The sequence below is a fragment of the Poecilia reticulata genome, chromosome 9, assembly GCF_904066995.2.
Source record: "Poecilia reticulata chromosome 9, P_reticulata-male-v2, whole genome shotgun sequence".
Taxonomy (NCBI): domain Eukaryota; kingdom Metazoa; phylum Chordata; class Actinopteri; order Cyprinodontiformes; family Poeciliidae; genus Poecilia; species Poecilia reticulata.
The window spans coordinates 13,030,401-13,050,032 of NC_088838.1; the positions used below are offsets into that span (position 1 = coordinate 13,030,401).

The 19,632-nt window shown below is 38.3% G+C and overlaps 1 protein-coding gene across 1 annotated transcript in view; it reads left to right on the forward strand.

Annotated features, from left to right (window-relative positions):
- The first annotated feature begins 411 nt into the window (after nt 1–411).
- Nucleotides 412–19,632, forward strand: part of pdlim2 (PDZ and LIM domain 2 (mystique)) — a 41,209-nt gene continuing 21,988 nt past the window's right edge. The window contains exons 1-6 of the mRNA XM_008419048.3: nt 412–724; nt 10,865–10,992; nt 12,958–13,109; nt 15,880–15,949; nt 16,346–16,497; nt 18,845–18,908. Of these exons, the coding sequence (XP_008417270.1) occupies nt 10,900–10,992; nt 12,958–13,109; nt 15,880–15,949; nt 16,346–16,497; nt 18,845–18,908 (531 nt within the window). The 5' untranslated portion in view covers nt 412–724; nt 10,865–10,899. The remainder of the gene's footprint in view (nt 725–10,864; nt 10,993–12,957; nt 13,110–15,879; nt 15,950–16,345; nt 16,498–18,844; nt 18,909–19,632) is intronic.

Genomic DNA, 19,632 nt, shown 5'->3' on the forward strand with positions numbered 1-19,632 from the left:
TCACTCTAAGATTACATAATATGGTTCATGTAGATTATAGGGACATTGTGCAATTTAAGGTCACGGGTAGGTTTGGCTGTGGAGTGATCACACAGCCCAACCATGAATCAACATTAAGGCACCTTTGATCAAGATGTCATCAGTGCTTTTATTTGCAGTGACCTTTAAATCATCAACATGGGAGTGTCTTGCTATTTCAACTCTTCTTATTTCACATTTTAAACTCAGATTTCTAATGTCCCTCATAGAGCTGCTCAAACTCATCAATTAACTTGTCTCCTGTTGCACGTCCCACTTTTCGTCAGTAGGAGGCGCGTGGACACAAAGCGCAGTTGGTTTTGGATCAATAGCTCAATCTGCCGTGTGCTCTGTGGTAAGACACGCCCCTTACTTTCAGCTTGTGTCAACCTTTTTTATTTTGGTAACAGCACATGGCATCGCGAGCTTATCCTGGTTATACCACAGAGCGCGCGCTCACAGCTGGCATTCTCGCGTGCCTTCTAAACCTTCCACAAGACTGGCTGAGAAGCAGCAGCGGCTTTCCGGTGTTTTAAAAACTGCGCTTATTCTCCTTTTTTTTAAAATAACTATTTTGGTGACAGTGTCTACCAGACTGCAGCATCTAACCGTGCTGACTCCTGGCTGTAGAAGGTTTTTTGTTGCTCAGAAATAACATTTCACAGGTGGAGGAGAAGACAGACTTAATTGCACCGCATTTAAATTGGTAAGTAGCTCCGCTATTCCCATCTACATATATTTTGTTTGACACAGCTCACTTGTGAGAGTTCACATTACAGCATACAGCTTTGTGTAACAAGTAGCGTGGGTTTAATTTAATGATAAGCAGGATACCTAGATTTATAGTCGGGGTGAAGCCTTCGGGGCTTATAAAAGTTAGAATTCACAACTGTGGCTTCACAATAAGTGAGACGATAAATTGTACTGAAGTAATAAATGACAAAAATTTACAAAATTATTTCTACATCCAATTTAAAACATTGAAGGTTAACAAAAGAGCTATACAATTTGGTTAAACAAACAATAGAATTAAAACAAAAAGTAAAAATAAGTACTCAAACCATTTATGATCTATAAACGAGTCAACAACAGTATTTGTTTTTTAAAAATAAAATAATTGATAAAGACTTTCTTTGATGGGTATATGAGGATAGTCTTTTGAAGTCGATCATTTTTAGTGGGTCTTCCTCTAACAAGCAAAACTTTTACATTGAAAAGTCTCATAGTCCTTGAAATTCCTCTAACAGCCTCGACATCCGATCTTGAACTCAAGAGGCTTTACCCAAAATGTTCACTCCTCCACTCACTTTTGTCACCATGCTCTTGATCTTGTGCTGACATATGGTAGCTCCCAACTCTGTCTTGTTCGACCATTTAGCATTGTGTTTAATCTGACATAATGCCTGGCTACCCATGAGCAAGTTTCATTGTGCTACTCGTAATAGCTCCTTAAGGTATTGTGCATACTCGGGTCAAAGGGCAGGTAAATCTGAACATTAAATTGACACTTTCATGTTGCACTAAGCATTGCATCGAAAGGAAAACGGCTGATTGAGCAAAGTGCTCTCAAATGTGTGTGTTGGTGTAGAGGCCGTGTAAATATGATGTGGCCAGATGTTTTAAAACTTTAAAAGTCCACAATTGAACTTGCAAATCAATGAGAAAAAAAAAAAGAGGTCGTCAGTGGTGAGATTTTAAGAAACTGACATGTGTTGATGCCTTTCCTGTTTCTGTTCAGAAGGTTTTTTTGCATTAGGTATTCAGTTTGATTTGTGATGGAACGGCACCAGGTGCAAGCCTCTGAAGCTCTGAGACACATTACATCAGTTCAGCAGCTGTTTCTGTTACCCTTCTAACCTTTAAAGTTGCCTGTTGAACGGTAATGATGTGCTTTCATGCTTCATTTTTGAAAAGTCAGCCTTTCAGTGCTGCATTTCTTCCCTATTTTTTTTTTTTCGTTAAATGTCTGGATAGGCATGCTCCTCTCCTGCTGCACTTCACAGAAGGTCTTTTGAAATAACTGGACCTGACTGCGAGCTCAGCAGATGGAAAACTACTTGAGGGGTTTCAGAGCACAGCCCCGAACAGTCATAGTAATTCAGCCTTGTTCTCAATACTCCTGTGATTGCAATTTGAATATGTTTTCCATTGTGTCTGGCAGTCTTTCATCTCCATTTTATACCTACCCTGCTCTTGCTCTTTGTGTTGCTGTTACTGACAGCTTGGTGCTGCGCTTGCTAGATGAAAACTGGTTAAAGTCATCCAAAACCAAAGGCAGTTGCACTATAATTTTGGGTAGAAAAAAACAGGCTTTTCAGGAAAACAAGTAGAAGTTGATGAAAAGATGTCTTTTTGTTTTTCAGTTGTGGTCCCCTAAAGCGAAGTAAATATTTGAAGACATTTTTAGATGAGCATTTTCTTGTGCTGTGTTTCGTAACACATATACAGCAAAAGGAAAGTCTGCATGTTTCTTGTCAGCAGGAAGTCTGTGTTTTAGTTTCAGCAGACGGGTTTTGATTCTTGCTTTCCTTTCAAGTTTTGTGCAAAGTTTCAGCCATATTTGGCACAAAAAAAAGAGAAAAACTAATGCTCAGCGAACATTGGCAATGAATCTGGAAACATAAAGTTGCAGCTGTATATTTTGAGGGTGCAGTGAAATGAACAAAGTTCTTCTTACAAAAAAGGCAACAGTGTATGTTGAGGATGTGGTGAGCTGCTCCAATTATGAAACAGTCGAGGCTGTTGTCTGATTTCCTTAGCAAGAACAGTGGTATCAAGATCTTCAAATGCGACACCAGTTTTGAAGGGAGTGAAAATCGCCTTTTTATCTTTATCAAGTACTGCTTCAAAGTCTCACTCCAGTCCACTGCTGCGGTGCTTCATGTAATGCTTTCATAGACCAGACTGCTAAAGATGAGCCTCCACCCTTGAAGTTTTCTCCCTCGAAAAGGGAGTAACCCACAAAAATTACAGGTATGTTTCAGCATATTATTAATGTGCTGACACATAAGCAATTAAACATGGCGACATTAAACACAATGGATAATGAACATACGCCCCTTTTTGACATCACAAGCCTTGTTGTTGTTTGATGTTTTTTCATCTCCTTGGGGACTGCAGCTATATCTGACCAAATGGGTGTGATTTGGTGAATATGCGGGAAGTTTTTTTTCACCTCTTCTCTGTCCAGGGAGAGGCTTTGCTGCTGCATTCCTCTCCTTTTTGTTCACAGGGTGTGAGTTCAGGTATAGTTGGTTGAACTGTTGGTGCGGTGCACAACACCCAAGTTGGAGTCAGCAAGAGATGTCATTTCTAAAGTGGTTTTGTGGAAAGTTCACACTTTGTGAAAGACAAACAGAGAGAGAGCCTCAACAAGTGTCTGTGATTCATGTTGAGAATATTTCCCCTGAAGCTACAGTGGTTCATCTAAGCGTTACTCCACAACAGAGCTCTAAGTTACATTGTCTCTTTTGTTCATCTGATGCTATTTTAGTTTTGGGGAGCCAGTTAAGTATATTTTCACCCAAACTTTAAAGGGATAGGGTCGAGATTATTTTTAAGTGAGGCTTGGGTAAAAGTACGTAGTCGATAACATCTTGGGAATCTTCATTTAGTATAAGTCCAAATTGTCTAGTCTGATATCTTTCTTTAAATTTTGCTTCCCTTTTATATTACAGTTATTATGCAAGATATCCGTTTACAAGCATCGTGACAATACTGTGACAAGCTAACTTTTATAAGATGCTAATGTTAGCATCTGATCCAGAGCTTGATGTTGACACTAATCTTTACCGTTAACAAAAATAAGATTTTTATTTTTATGCAAAATTTCTCATCTATCTACTAAAATGTACAATCTCTTTAACTTGATGTTGCATGACTGGTTAATATCTTACTTGCTGTGGATCCAGATTAGTTGGTCAATTAAATAATTTCCTAATCCCAGAGCGAAAGTAAGTAGAAGATGAAGTTATCAGCTAGCTAGTAGTTGGATCAAACCAGATTTCTACTGTCTTACAACAACAAACTTCATAAATGTCTCATTTATGTGAATGCTATTTTGAAAACCTCTCAACATTAGACATGTTTGCATTGTGCAGTTATTTACTCAAAGGTTGATGATTGCTTATGGATTAACTGAATGTGGGAGGTTTTGCACCACAAGTGATCCAGAGAACCGAACATGTAAACATGTTCCAGTCAGAAACTGTCTGACATAAAAGGTGAAAATGTAAATAATCACGAGCTTGCCAATTTAAACATAAAAACTCAATGGCACAAAAATAGTGCTTGCATAGACCACTAACGTATTTGATTCTGGATTTGTTATAAGTCTGCTATGGTCTCCTCCTCCCATGGGACCACGTTTGGCTCAGGCAAAAGGGACCAATGAATGTGGATTTAGACTAAATAAGGAAGAAAATTGAGTTCCTCACTGCAGGTAAGCTTTTAATTTCCCAAAACATTTGTAATAGAACCTATCTTCTAAAATCCTAACACGTCCCTTTAAGGACAGGGGAGGGAAAGTTTTAGTTAAGCAAAAGAAATGTTGGTCAGGTGGCCAGGAGTTTTATTGATCTAATTAACATTTTAGCAGAGTACAAAAGTTCCAGTTAAAGCGCATTTGGAAGCAACTTATTTTTCCAAATTTCATTCCCGTTTAAAAATTGGGTGCTAATTTAGCAAGTTGGCATTGTTAAATGCAATGATTTTAATTGTTTCCCGTGATGTTTACTATTATATTAATGGTCTGACTTTTTGCAATGATTCTCTGCTTAAGCTCATTCTTTCCAGCTTTAAACACAAATTTACCTGTAAACATAAGGAATGGTTGCCATGCTAAACAGAGTTACTGACTCATCAAAGGCTAGTCATTTTGCCTCACTCCAGTCAGCTACATGCACAGTTTCAGACTTGTGTGCACAGGCATCAATTATTCAGCTTGAATAACCCATAAGTACAGAGGTTAAATGTTGATGATTGCATGCTAGATATTATATGTCTGTATGGTAATGCTTGCATGCACCTTTTGTTACAAGAAAAAGATATCGTCAGAAAACGATGTACTTCAGTCAATGGAGATTTTCATTCAGTACATATTGCTTCACGTAATAAAGTCAGTTTATTTCTTACAAATTATTGCATTAAATGTGGGACACAAGTGTTTTTTTTTTTTTGGGTACGCTGTCAAGGTTTTCTGCATATCATAGTGGAGAGTATTGAGTTGAATGCAATGCTGTCTTGTCATATCGTCTTTCCGTTTGTGCCTTTAGGGATAAGCTTTCAGACATGTGAAGTGCCAAAGAGTCTTTAACATATTGCGTATGAACATGACATGCTTGAACTTTTCCCAAAGAAGAAGAATGTCCCTGTGAAAATGAACGGACTGAAAAAAGACAAAGTAAAGCTACATTCATTTCTAATCTTACTAGTAAAAACTGTCGGATCCTATCGTGAAACTTAATATTTTCTACAGAATGAGAATCGGCTTTATTGGCCAGGATTGTGTGAATAAACAAGGAATCTGACTTCGGATTCTGTTGAAGCGAGATTGTACACATATGGAGACCACCTCAATGGCAAATGATGCATGGGGGTGGTAGTATCATGATTTTAGATGCTTTCCTGCAGCAAGACTTGATCAGCTCATCACCATTGAATCCACCATGAATCCTGCTGTGTGTCAGAGGGAGGAAGGTGGAGGGGAAATGTGAGGTAATTTGTACAAAGGTTAAAGCTGAAGCAAATCTGGATCCTGAAACATGACAATGATCCAACATGTACCAGTAAATCTACCATAGACTCACTTAAAACTTTGAAATGTAAACCTAGAACTTGGACTCATTGGTATTCTTTGTATGAAATAACATACTGTAGACTATTGGGGTGTAGGGTGTCCCAACTTATCCCTTTGCTAAAAATCATGTTTTGAGTAATACAATATTAAAGAATATGATCCAAAGTGTAAACTCATTTTAGTATGCTACGTCTCGTGTGTCAAATGTCACACACTAATTCATTGGCGAGCAGATTCTCAGTAAAGTCACAAATCCATCTGTCGTCAGAAGTGGTTTTCTACAGCTTATAGCGGTTTCTCATCAGGATGGTGTCCTGCTTTACAGCCGACGCAGAACCAGACAAAATTATCTAATTAATTAATGTTCCACATTAATTATGTGAATGAGTCGTTTACTACTTTTTGTGGCAACAAGAACAGAGCAAAACATTTTTTGTGTGCTGGCAACTGCTAGTCGGCGACTGTGGGAAAGGAAAGCTTTCTCAAACGGCTTTCACTTTGTAATCTCACATCATACATAACTTGACTACTGATTCTTACTGCTGCTGTATTTTTCTAGCCTCTTCTCCAGCCTCTGAGCCCAGCCACAGCTTGTCACCCTCTTTTATTTGTGTGATACCAGCAGTCAGGACACACAAAATTGGCAGGGTGCTGGGGTGGTTCTGGTCACTTTATAGGAACGGCTGCAGACACTCCTACAGCTAAAAGACTCCCCCCGAGGCTGGGAAAGTTTGGGGCGGCTGCTCCCTGTCATTAGCACTACTGTGCCTATTTTTGCAGGCCACAGTAATTAAGAGACCCTAATGATGGTGAGCCCAGTAACCCTGTTAATTGGCCCAGACTTTTAATGAGAAACTAGGTATGCACAGTTTGTCCTAAACACTTGTGGAATGTGCAGACAATGAAATGGGCGAGAGGGGAGGAGAGCGACTGCCGTCCTAGATCTACTCAAGCCTGCAATGTTTTTCTGATCTTCATATTTTATGTTTAAAGACTTCATGGCATGCTTTGGTTCACTATATTACTGTTTTGACAATAAAGATGATGGAAGTTAAGTAGATTCTGGTAAAGTATTTTCAGACTTAAAATGTAATAATATTGATATGTTTTGATGTGGTTTCTATAGAATATACAGGCAAACTTGTTTTATATGCATTTTATACATATACAATCAATTGGGTTTCTCATGCTTAGGGGATTTTGATGGGGTAATATGTTGTTTAGATGTTAGTAGATAAAACAGATTATGTTTTGAAAACTACACCTTTTACTTTTAACACCCAAGTGGAAGAGGGCCTGAAAGATCTTAGCTATGTCTCTCCATGTACCTACATCCAAATCTCAATTCAGTCTCTGCACCTTACACATATATTGGTGTACAAGACGTTGAAGGTCACAATGTGCTGGAAACACGAAGACGAAAAAGTCGTAATATCAATATTAATCAGCATAATTGCCACTGTGATTCGCTGATACTATACACTGGCATGCAGTAATAAAATTAGATTGCTGTTGGTTACAAAAATATTTAGGAGAACAAAGAGCTTATTTAGATTTTTCTGCTTCTCAAGCATGGGCATGGAGGGATAATCTACAGGGTGGGGTTGGTGGAAGGATTAGGACCGCATGACAATCATTCAGTGACTATAATGGAAAATGGACTTTATCCAAATCGCTCTTCTTTTTCTCAGTAGTGTGTCAAACACTCTGACCTTGAGCTTCATGGGTACTGTCTCATGTCCAATGTGGCCATCTACTGCAACGATGGTCCATCCAACAAGGTCAATGTCATGACTCTTGTAATTATTGCACTTATTGCGCTCCAAGTAGTCCTTTACAATGTTAATGTTGTACAAACTGATATTACAATGCTTTGTGATGCATTGTGTTGTTACAGGAAGGATAAAAAGAAAGTGGTAAAGAGTAAATATCCATTCCTCCATCTTTGATCTGTCGTAATGATGCATACAAATCTTTCTTTACTTTATGGCTGCTTTTATACTGGTCCAACATTGAAAAACATCACTTATTTGTAAATATAGTGATAAAATGCAGTGATACACAAAATGGCGGCCATCTTGACCTGTTGGTGCAGGTCAAGATGGCCGCAGGTTGGTGCAGGTCAAGTTGTCATGAAATGGGCTGAATCTCCGACACAAATGGCTCAACATTATTACTTGGCTTGATTTATACATCATTGTCATGTTTCAGCTCCAGTGTTGATGCAGAGATAAATATGTGTGCATTCCACCTTCATAAGCATATTTTGTCTTCAGTGTAGTGGTAAGATTAAGTCTTACACACACAGAATGCTGAGGCTCAACTTGGATCACTGTTTGTTCTTTTATAGCCCAAATCTTTATTGCATATTGGTGCAGCAGGGGCATATACTCACCTGTGCATTGATATTGAATCTTTGAGTTAAGCAGATTGTGCAAGTCTTGGTTTACTTATTATTTGCAGCTGTTCGTTGTGATTGAATCTACCTCAAAGCTGTTCTCAGTCTTTGTATTGCAGTGAGTCTTTTATGTAAATGCCCCAAAATCTCAATAATACAGATCATCATAATTTAGATGACATATTGTAGATTTTCTGATTTTATTTTGTAGTTTTATCGACTTTCCTTTCTTCTATAAATTGACCTGTATCAGTTTTAGTCTCCATATTAGCTCTGGATGCTAATAGCATTGGGGGGACGTGTTGGTCACATTTCCCAGTTCATTTTCACAATTCTGCAGTTATAAAACTTTAATTATATTGAAATCTTAGTTTATTTAAGCATGTGACATCTGTTGATTTACAATGTGGAGGTGGAAGAAACATCAGTGACTCGGATCTCCAATCGATCTGTTTTGCCATTATAAAATAATTGGCGGGACTTTTATTGCATTTTAAGTAATTTACTTTCAGTAGTGTAAAACTGACATATCTTTAAGCACAGTAGTTTGAGAATGACTTTACAACCATATTATCTGCTAGTTGATGGCTGATAAAGCCACACATTGTAATCCATATATATGAAAAAACCACTTGTTCAGTAGAGGTGGTCTACTTTTATTCCTATATCCTGTTCATTTAATCATTCATTTATAAATTCGTCTAAAGTTTTAATGATTTCTTCCATTATTACTGGGTTATATTAACCTTAAAATCTAAGAGATTCCTGCTGTAATATTATAGAAGTAATTGTTTCCTTTAGGTTGTCTATTTATTTGAATAAAAATTTGGATATTAGGTGATTTATTTTATTTTTTTTGCATTCAGTAGAGTGTATAAAATAAAAAAAACTTACCGGATCATCTATATATCCACCTACACATTTACTTTTTTTATCCATCACAGTCACAACAGCTCTGCATGTTTATAGTACAAATGTGTGTATGTATCTGCAATACTTATCTCATCATCACATAGTATTTCGACATATAGGCATGTTGGCAGTTGAATAACAGGCAAACTTCATACACGGTAATTAACAAGGTTAGCTGATGGTCTAATTACAGGTTGTAGCTAAGTCAAAGAGCAGCAGTTTGAGCTAATTTGGGACAAAAAAATCCTAAATTTTATATAAATGTGTGTCAACAAGGCTTGATTTGCATAAACTAACAGCTTGTGAGGAATGTGTCCCCCCTTAGTCATTAAATGCTTGGACTTCCTGTAAAGGATACCAATGCAGTAGTTTCTTATCCAATTACCCTTTTGTACCTTGCTGACGTCATCTTTATAATGTTGTCATGCTTCGTCAGATCAGAGAACATGGGAATAAATGGGGGAAAAAATAATTTTCATGAAACAAACAAGCCTAACATTTTGCAAACATTATTTTGTTCTGTATAACTTGTTAAAAGATTTCTAATTGGTTTTCAGCATTTAAAGCTCTGCATCTGCAAAACCTGTTTTTATTTAGTATTACTTGTACTTTATAAATTGAATCAGTTTATGCATAACCAAATCTCTAGACACTTCACGAAGCACAATAGTGCTGACGCTTTAACAAAAATAAAGGTAATTTTTTAATAATTTGTGCAATATGGATAAATTGAAACAGGAGAATAATTAAGTTGTAGGTTTGTGTATCTGTAATATGTTGGGCTGAAGTTGGTACTTGGCAAACGTTTGGTTTCACCTTCGTTTACCAAATACTAGCTTGAGAAAATCTCTGCATTCAGCCTCAAAAACAATTAGCCTCTGTGGCTAATTGTTAGAAAGTTAATATAGCCACATGAAAAATTTATACACAATGTGAATACAAAACTTATGTGGTTTAAATTTAACCAAATTGTATTTTATTTCAAGCTTCGTCAAAGAACTTTGGAGGATAAATTACGCAGACTTGAATACTAAGGGAAATGAATGCTGCATTTTTAGGTTTTGTGACTTAAAATATGGTGTATTCCCTTTAAACGCTGCAATTTCTAACATTACTATAAGCAATAGATTTAGAAACGCAGACAAATAGAATATTACAGAATCTGTAAATGATCATGCAAATCCTGACCAATGAAATTGTTAAACAAATTACTTTTGTTTCTGTAATGTGAGTGTGTCATGTCTTAAAGCACTACCATATGTCAAACATGCCATATCCTTATACACTGCTGTATATTGGATAAACACACATTATGTGTAAATGGGTGCAGTCAGCCCTGATGAAATGTTTCGCTTCTTGTTCACTCTGTCTGGAGGATTTTGTTTATTTATTTTGGTCGTCTAGAAGAAGCAGTTGGATTTAATGAGTCTTTGGCTCTGCAGGCTCTTGAGCAATTTTAGTCGTATGTCTTTGGTTTAAGATTCTTCCCATTCCTATTTGATGTGGTTGCACAATCCATGTCAAGGGGACTTAAGCCAGTCAACGTGAAGATGAAAGGAAGCTCACTGAAATGTTGACTGTCTTCACTATTTTATCCAGTACTAAGTCTGGCTGAAAGAAATGTGCGGCTGATGAAAGCGTTGATCTGTACATAAGCTGCGGTTTGGCACATCACTTGCATCTAATGTCACGTTTACAGTCTCTTTGTTTTTTTTTGTTTTGTTTTTTGTTTTTTTCAGGGTTGGACTTGAGCCTGTGTTCATCCGATCATTCAATGGCACTGACACTGAACTTGATCGGCCCGTCTCCATGGGGCTTCAGAATATATGGAGGAAGGGACTTCAAGAAGGCCATTACTGTATCAAAGGTACTTATTCATTTTACTCAAACTTATCTTGGGTCGAAGGCTGTATCCTCTGTTTTCTCACAAAATACACGTCGTAATGGTATGTCATAGAAGGCAAACTTCCTCATTTCATCTCTCTTCTTGTCTTTGTTTATGTCTGTTGCTGTGTCATGCCCATTTCCTTCACTACTGGATGTGTTAGAATAAAGTGGATGTGGACTGTATTGGAAGGAAGCCACTGATTACAGTTGCAGTGGAAGCTGAGGTGGGAGGTGAAGGATGCCTGGTCTGAACAGGGCAATGTTTGGGGATCAGATTCTGCTCACCGCTTGTGTATCAACAGGTTCACCCATTGCACCTTAAATGAACCATTTTCATGTTTTTTACTCAAGATTACACTCCAGTTAATACAAAAGGTGCAGCATGAAAAACAGAAGCAGTAATCATGTGGAGTGAAATGAACACAATCCGGAAAACCTAGCTCAGACTGACTTCTGCATAACTGAGGCACCCTGACCTGCTCGCTGCACATCCTGGTCCTTCACAGCAGTTTATTTTTTCCCCCTTTGCAGCAACACCCTTCTTCAGTAGTTCCTGATCATTGAGGATAAATTATGCCTCAGTGGCCTGAAGTTTAAAGCACATTTACTATTTGGCCCTGTACTTAATGGCAAATACCAAAAGAAAATGTCTGCGCTTGTAAATAACGGGGTTGTCAGAAATTGTTTTGAAAAACTGTCATGGGAAATACTTGAGCTTTTTAACAGGATTGGTTACGTAGCGATATGTTTGGAGAAGTTTAAGATTTTGGCAACGGTTCATTGTTGACATGCCTGACTTCTTTATTCTGTTGACCTGAAAGATGGCGTACCTCTGTTTGTCTTGGAGTCTAAACTTTGTAAAAGAAGCTCTAGCTGATCTTTGTTTTTGTGAAATCAGGCTTGCTCTGATCAGAGAAGACATGCACTGTTGTAGGTCACCACAGCAACTCCTGTTTGCCTGCAAGTGGGCCTACTGGCATTGCACCTCTAGCTTCATACTTCTCTCAGCTGAATGGCGAACTGGATGCTGAATGACCTTCTGTTTGGACACATTTTCATTGCTCCAATTTTCCTGATTGGCTTTTTACTCATGTTTAAACTTTTCTTTACTCTTTTGCCTGTTTTTAACTTGTCAGTAAAACACAGACAAATATCATCCCCATGTCTAAAGATACGGCATTATTACCATATTTTTTCCTATGCATGTTTGCAGACTTTACAGTGCCTTACAAAAGTATTGCTACCCCACATCGGAACCACAAACTTCGATGTATTTATTTGAATCTTACATAGACAATTTAACAAAGCTAAATTGCTCATAACTCTAAGGTGGCTTGCATATTAAATCCTGTGCATCATTGTATTTGTTTGCATTTGCAATTAGGGCTTTACTGCAGTCCATGCAGTAGCAATGTACATATTGAAATTCTGTCACTGTGGGTGCAATAAAGGATATTTATATTCTATTCTACTGCATTCAGGGATATTGCTAGAATGATGAATTTGTGATGCATGATGCAGCCCTGTTAGTAGCTAAACAAAATGGCAAAAGGTTAAAAAAAATGGTTTGAAGACCCCTCCCAGGCACTGTAAAAGGGGAGTAACTGATGCGATGTTTTGACTCGTTAATCTGAAAATCCCTTTGCGGTGGTGGTGGAGTACTGAGTTTGACGTGTGGTGACGCTTGTAGCAGAGGTCAGAGTCTGTCAAGTAATGAAGTGTCACAATAAGGATTTCTTCACAAGAGTGTCACAAATACTTCCACTGTTAATCAGCACAGTGCAGGCGCTATGCGCATGTTTCTCTGTGTAAAGAATTTAACGAGCACTTCATTTCCTCTGCACATTTTTTCTACTTATCACTCATTGTGTGGATTTCCCACCGACTTCAATTGGAGGTTATGTTTAGGACGTAGGGCAGTAACTGGACCTTATTTTTCTAACAGGTCAATGGAGGCAGCAAGGCAGAGAAAGCAGACCTGCATGCTGGTGATATCATCCTGGAAATCAACGGTGAAAACACAGCTGACATGCTGAATGTGGAGGCCCAGAACAAAATCAAGAACTCAAAGACCCATCTGCAGCTTTTGGTGGAGAGGTACAAAAAAACACTGATCTGCTTTTTCAGTAACTGTGGACTTAGTTTTGCAGATATTTATATGTTGGATATATAAACAAAACAAATGTAGTGCTTTGGACATGCTTGAACATCACAAATATCTTCTATATCCCAAATGGTTTGTTTGTTCCAAAGCCACAATCTTTGCGCTGTGTTCACCTCCATCAAGCAAGCACTGTACAAACAAAACAAGTGATTGTAATCAGGGGAAATGCCAGGATGTATGAGAGCCACTCTGTTCCTCTCCCCGCTCCCTCCTAACGGGCCTTGTTGTAAGATTTGCAGAAACCCTGTTTGAATGCTACTGAAAACTTTTCCTATGAGCCCATGCTTCCGTCGGCTGGCATTTTGATTAGAGATCCTCCCTAAATTCTGCTGCGGTCTGGGTTGATCTGTTTGTCTTGTTCTCTTATGGCATGCAAACATCCACTGAGACACACTTGCACACGTTTCCACAGATTTCCTTCTCGGATGTCCTACGTCCATGTGAGTGAATTTTTCCCTCCTGACCTCATGTCTACAGTCAAGCCAAAAACACCATTACTCCTTGGCTGCCCGGTACAATGCCACTGTGCAGCCTCCGCCCTGTTGTTGATCACACAAACTCTCAGTGGGTTTTCAGCACCTAAAACTCACCTCACAGCCTTCTTTAGTGTGGTTGCTCAAATCAGTCCACCTCTTGAATTATATTCGGACACTATGGTGTGAATTTAAGATAGATTTGCACCAATTACGCTTTGATTTCTTGGGCTCAGTTTTCTTTAATTTATGGCACAACAGCTGCTTGGTGTTTGGTTTCAAAAGAGAAGTAGTTTGTGAACTACTTCACAAACTAGTAGTTCCAGCTTCCTACAGAAGAATCTCAGCTTCTGTAGGAAGCTGGAACTATATAATCAGATTTTGTCTGTTTTTGTTCTGATGCTTATTTAGGACATCTAAAGGAAAGTAACATCCAATTTAGCAAATCTATATAGCCTTCTTCTCATCTCTTAAATCTTTGTGTCTTTTCTTTTTTAACCTGGTTTCTCAGTTTTTGCAATATTTTATAACATCATGCTGACTGAGGTCTTTTCAACTTAATTGTACAACCTAAGTTGTACTTTATCACACAACTTTGCTGATTAAATTTAATATTTTTTTAGTAAGAGTACAGAAACTCAGACATTTGGGAGGAGTATTGACAGACAAGTTAAAAGTGGATCTTGTAAGTCTAGACTACTAAATAATTTGATGTGGGGTTGAGTAGGTGGTAGTTTGCAGAGGTTGTAGTTTGATAAATGATGCAACAATTATCACACGGGTTTATTAAGAATGACACTTTACTACCAGGACTTCATCACTCCTGATGTCAGTGGGTTAAGCAGTCAGGCTGCCGGCTCAGGCAGAACTGCTTACCGTCGTGACTCTCGTATCTTACCATCTATAATAATAATGCGTGACAAATGATGATGTTTGTCATGTTCAAACACCATGACGTTTCACAAACCAGAAGTATTTCCAAACATTTGAGTTTGTCTTTCTTGTGAGCAAAAGAAAAGCGTAGTAGCCTGCTGACCAGAAATACCCACAAACACATTTGGAGATGGATTACTTTATGATCGACATGAGAAAACTCTGGTCACTTCAGCACCTTCTCTGCCAACTCACTGAAAAAACTTTAAACTATTTTTTGGGGTAATTGTGGCCTACTTTTTTGTGGATTTGTTTTATATGAAGCACGATGAAGGTTTTAGTCTTTGGTCTCTTTCTTTTTTTTTTAAGAGAACAGGCAAGTATGCTCGAGTATGCAGCCCGGCCAAAGCTCATCACACAGCTGCCACCATTTTTTATTGGTAGACTGTTTATTTCTCAAATGCTTGTTAGTTTAAGACAGATTTAATGAGGCGCACACCTTCCAAAACGTTCCACTTTTATATCAACAGTCTGCTGAATATTTTCCTCAAGGTGTTTTTTTTTTTTTTTCTTTTTCTGCAAGTGTGTCCTTGTTCTTGTTGATTAGCAGTGGTTTTTGCCTTGGATCCCTCATATGGATTTAATTAATGCCTAATCACTCTTTCTTTTTTTCTTTTTTTAATTCTCGAATTTACCTTGATTCCAGTAACTGCCAATGTAGTTGGGGGTATTTGCAGCTGTGGAAGTCTTCAAATCTAGTTTTTCTTACATACAGCAGGTCATCAGTGAGAAATGGCAAACAGATGGTGCATTAGCAGTCAAATTCCTACCACCTCTCCTCTGAATGCAATGTGTGGACATAAGGCCACTAGAATGATTCCTTCATGGCAATTTACCACAAGCATCCCAGCCTTGCTGTGCGCCTCTCCACACTATATCAAGCAAGAAGCTGACTATTTACGGCCCTGCAGCTGACTGTCATTTTCATGTTAGTTTCAGGGCCTGTAATGCTCATGTTTAGAATAGTAGTGAAGTCCAAAAAATAAAGATGCACATTGGATTAGAATATATGCAGAATAAATATTTCACAAATACTTTGTGTTCTTTTACAAATGGTTACTTTCGCCTTGTCAGCATAATCAGGAATACATCAGCATATTCGTAATTCCATTTAGACCAGATTTACATACTCAGAATATTTATCTTGCCTTAAGTTTCTGTCTGCCTTACATTCCTTTTAATCCAGCTGTAATTGGATCAGACTTCAACCCAGGTGCACAGCTGTGAAATGCAACTCTGCGTTGTAAGGTATTGACTTTAAAATTCATCTGAATTCTGTGGTTTTCTTCTTTTTAAGACCCGAGACTCCCAGCTCTCCACAGACCAACGGCATCAGCACCCCTGAACAGCTCACTGGACGCTTCCAGGTCAGTGCTGAAGCTATGAGGGACTTTCGTGTTTTATTTGGTCTCATGAACATCAGGTATAGTTTATGAACCCTCCAGTGTACCATGTCTTTAATGCCATGGAAAAAGCTATCAAATACATGTTATGCCTTATTATAACTACGGCAGATTTTGGCTCACTTACACTCATGCATACATTGCACACCCGTTTATTGCATGTTGTGCTTTACTGTCCTCAAGAAGAAAATGGCAAAACATACAAAAGGGATTTTTTTATCAGTGAGATTCCAATCAAATTTTTGCAGTTTTCTTAACCCGTTACGGTTGCATGTTTTTGTGTGGCGTGGGTCTAATCAAGTTACATTAAAGGGACCGGAAATCATGACATATTTTTTCCTTCCCTCTCTCTTTGTGCAGGAGGTAGTCATAGTGAGTCGAGACGAGAACCAGAACTACAGTGAGTATAAAATCTCCAGTCCTACGTCACAGTCCCCGGGACCCTATTCATCATATTCTCCTGTCAGCCCTGACAGAAGAGGGGAAAGACTGACACCAACCATCAACAAGAGGTAGCTATTGTTACGCAATACTGTAAATATCAATGTACGTTGTGTTCAAGGATGCACATTCAAATGGATTCTGTTCCTAAAAGGTATAACCACATTAGTTTCCACCAGAAAACTTGCTAAGCTTGGTGGTAGGTGGTAGGTGACCCCCAGTGGCCCACCTTGTTTTTGTATTAATATTTTCTAAACTTGTTTTGAGCACCGTTTGTTCACAAATACAGCTCAGTAAAAAAGAACCAATTATCACTGGTTGTTTTTAATCTTTTTCTGTTAGATTCTACCAAATCTGTACTGAAACACTAGTTAGTCATGATAATGTTCTTGGTAGGAAGAAAGCGTCCCTGAATTATATTCTGCTTCAGGCCCCATATTACCTTGGGCCAGCTCCAAGGATTAAAAGAAACATTACCAATATTTACTGTCCATTATAGGTATGCATAAACTAAATATTCTTAGGTATAACACTCATATATTTCTTGTATTAAGATGTTTAGTATCCTTAGTAATGTCTGTGGCTTTTGATTTGCTGGTTACAATTAATTATTTATCCAAGCGAATAAATACTTTGATTAATAAAAACATCAGTCTGTCATTTACTGGTGGTGTGGTTCATTTACATTAACTTTTTGCAGGCGAAGACATAGAGCCAAGTGTGTAACAGAACACGTATTGAGCGAGCATGTGTGAGATATAAATGCACATACAACGCATCGTTCTACTGAGCACCTTCATGGAGGGATTATATTAATGCTGGTTTCGGCAAATCTGCTCTGCAAGAACCTCTTCCAAATAGTGGTGCCGAGTAACAACAATTTCAAGAGTAAAATGACCAGGTTTTTTGTTCTGAGCTGAATAGGCGAACGTAGGACGCGAACGGTGCAAGTGATCCGCTCAGCCTAGCACCCTCTTCGGTGCATCAACTATAAACCTATGTTGCCATCACTGTTACTGGTGTATCTAGCCTGGCAGTGGAGAGTAAACTTTGGAGGACTGCTATGCTCGTAATACACTGGAGGAAACCAAGAAGGTGGGGGCAAACAACTAGTTTAGAAATCCTTTTATTGTTACAAATAAAGCGGCGTATAACATTTCAGAAACTCCACACTCCGGCTAATGTTGCTCAGAAAAGAGTGTGTGCAATAAGTGAACAAACGGATATAAAAAGAACTTCAACGTGTCCTAAAAAGACCGCGAACATAGTTGAGCATCTTTCAGAAGCCCAGGTATTTGGAGCAGAAACGGAGCTGTATTTGGACAAAAGACACCACCAAGTGCTCTCTTGACTCCACAACAGGCGAGTCAATAGGTATGTGAGTGACACACTGAAGGTGGGGCAATGGGATTGTACTGTTGTAACAAAAGATATGCACAGGATATCACATTCCTTCTTTTGCATTGAGTTCAACAAAAGGCAGAATGGGGAATGTTCACCATAGTTTCTGTGTGTGTGTGGTGCAGTTGCTCACTCTCCTGGACAATTTTTATTGGAAGCAGTTTGTTGCTTTTGTATGGACTCATAAATGTTTCAGTCCAGCAGTGTTTTGTCATCAGTTTTAAAATAATAAGTAAGAAACTGCTGCTGAACTACTGTAGATCATCAGTAGATTCAAATTGTTCTTGCTTTGTAAGGATGTGAAATCAGACAAAGGAATGATGGTTAGGGCATTTTCTGGGGCATAATATGTTCTTAAGTTCCCAAAAGCTACTGCAGGACAAACAAAAAAAATACAAAAAAACACCTTGTTCACTGTTCCTATTTAACCTCTTAAATAGGAAAAAAATTCTCATTTTGTCAAGATGAAGTGAAATTAGAAGGGTTTTCAAGATCTTGCACAAAAAATCTGACATACATTTTTCTTCAGCCTCCATCAGTTAAAGCTGTAACAAAGATGGTGCATCTTGAGGCTGATTTTTATTTTTACATTTCTTTTTCTTTGGATTTGCAAACATCAGTTTTGCAAAATATTCTGCAAAATTGAGATATGAACATTCAAAGATCATTAATTTGCTTTGATATAAACTGTTCCTCTGTAACTCAGTGTCCAGGAAAGTTACCCAGTTTCAAAGTCTTTTGTGGCCTTGGTATATATTTTTACCATGAACTCTGACCAGCTTCCTCATCTCTGCTGAAGGAAAGCATCCCCACAGCATGATGCTGCCACCAAAATCATGTCTACAGTATTGTTCTCTCCACTTACTCCACTTTATGCTGGTTGTGTTGCGCTGAAGTATATAGTACCAATGTGGCGAAGTTAGGAAAAAGTTTAATGGGAGTTTGTAAAGACACTGCATGCTGGCTGACTTAGGAATTGTTATGCATCATTGACTTATTTTTGTCCTTATTTTACAGTGTGCAGCTGCGCTCATGGTCACCAGAGGATAAAAACAACCGTCTGTCCAGGCCGCACTCTCAGGTTGGTTTCAGCCAAACTCTTCTTGGATTTTCTTGTAAATATTGCCATCAAAGCAGATTTTTTCTTGTCTGAGATTTATGTTTATAACTTGTCCACCATCTTGGTTGCTAATTTTTGTCTATTCTGTAACGGGGTAGATGTTCTCGTATTGTAAAATGTGTTTAATTAGAATTAGGAGGAGTAAAGTGTATATAAATTTTTTTTTATGTCTTAACTGGTTCCAGTTTGCTGTGTTTTTTGGTTGAATCGTTTTTTTCACTCTTTCTATATTGAATACACCAGAATCTGTCGCGCATATGTAGTTGGAGTTTTGGACTCGCGTTCACTGAGAAACATGTTTTTTGGGGGGGGGTTTTCGCCTGCCTTTCCATATTTATTTTAACTGCAACGGCCCAGTTTGCAAGAAAAAAAAAAAAGACTTATTTGACTTTCCTATTGGGTTGTTGGTCCCCGATGCCACAGAAGGTGCCCTAAAAAGGGTTTGTGGACTGTCTGTTACATGCGACAGGAAAGGCAGGGTACAGGGAGCTTTGACATTTTTATAGCAGGGAGTGTATAGGCTTCAAAGGTCAGCCTTTAAAAATATTTGGCTTTATGCTTTACAGCAGTTTGGAGCCATTCAGAGATCATTTCAACAAAAAAATATGGCATTGTGTCAGAACAATGCTTTAACCTTTGACTATCTGAAAGGAGACGCATTGTTCTCCAAGCATGGCAAACAAGA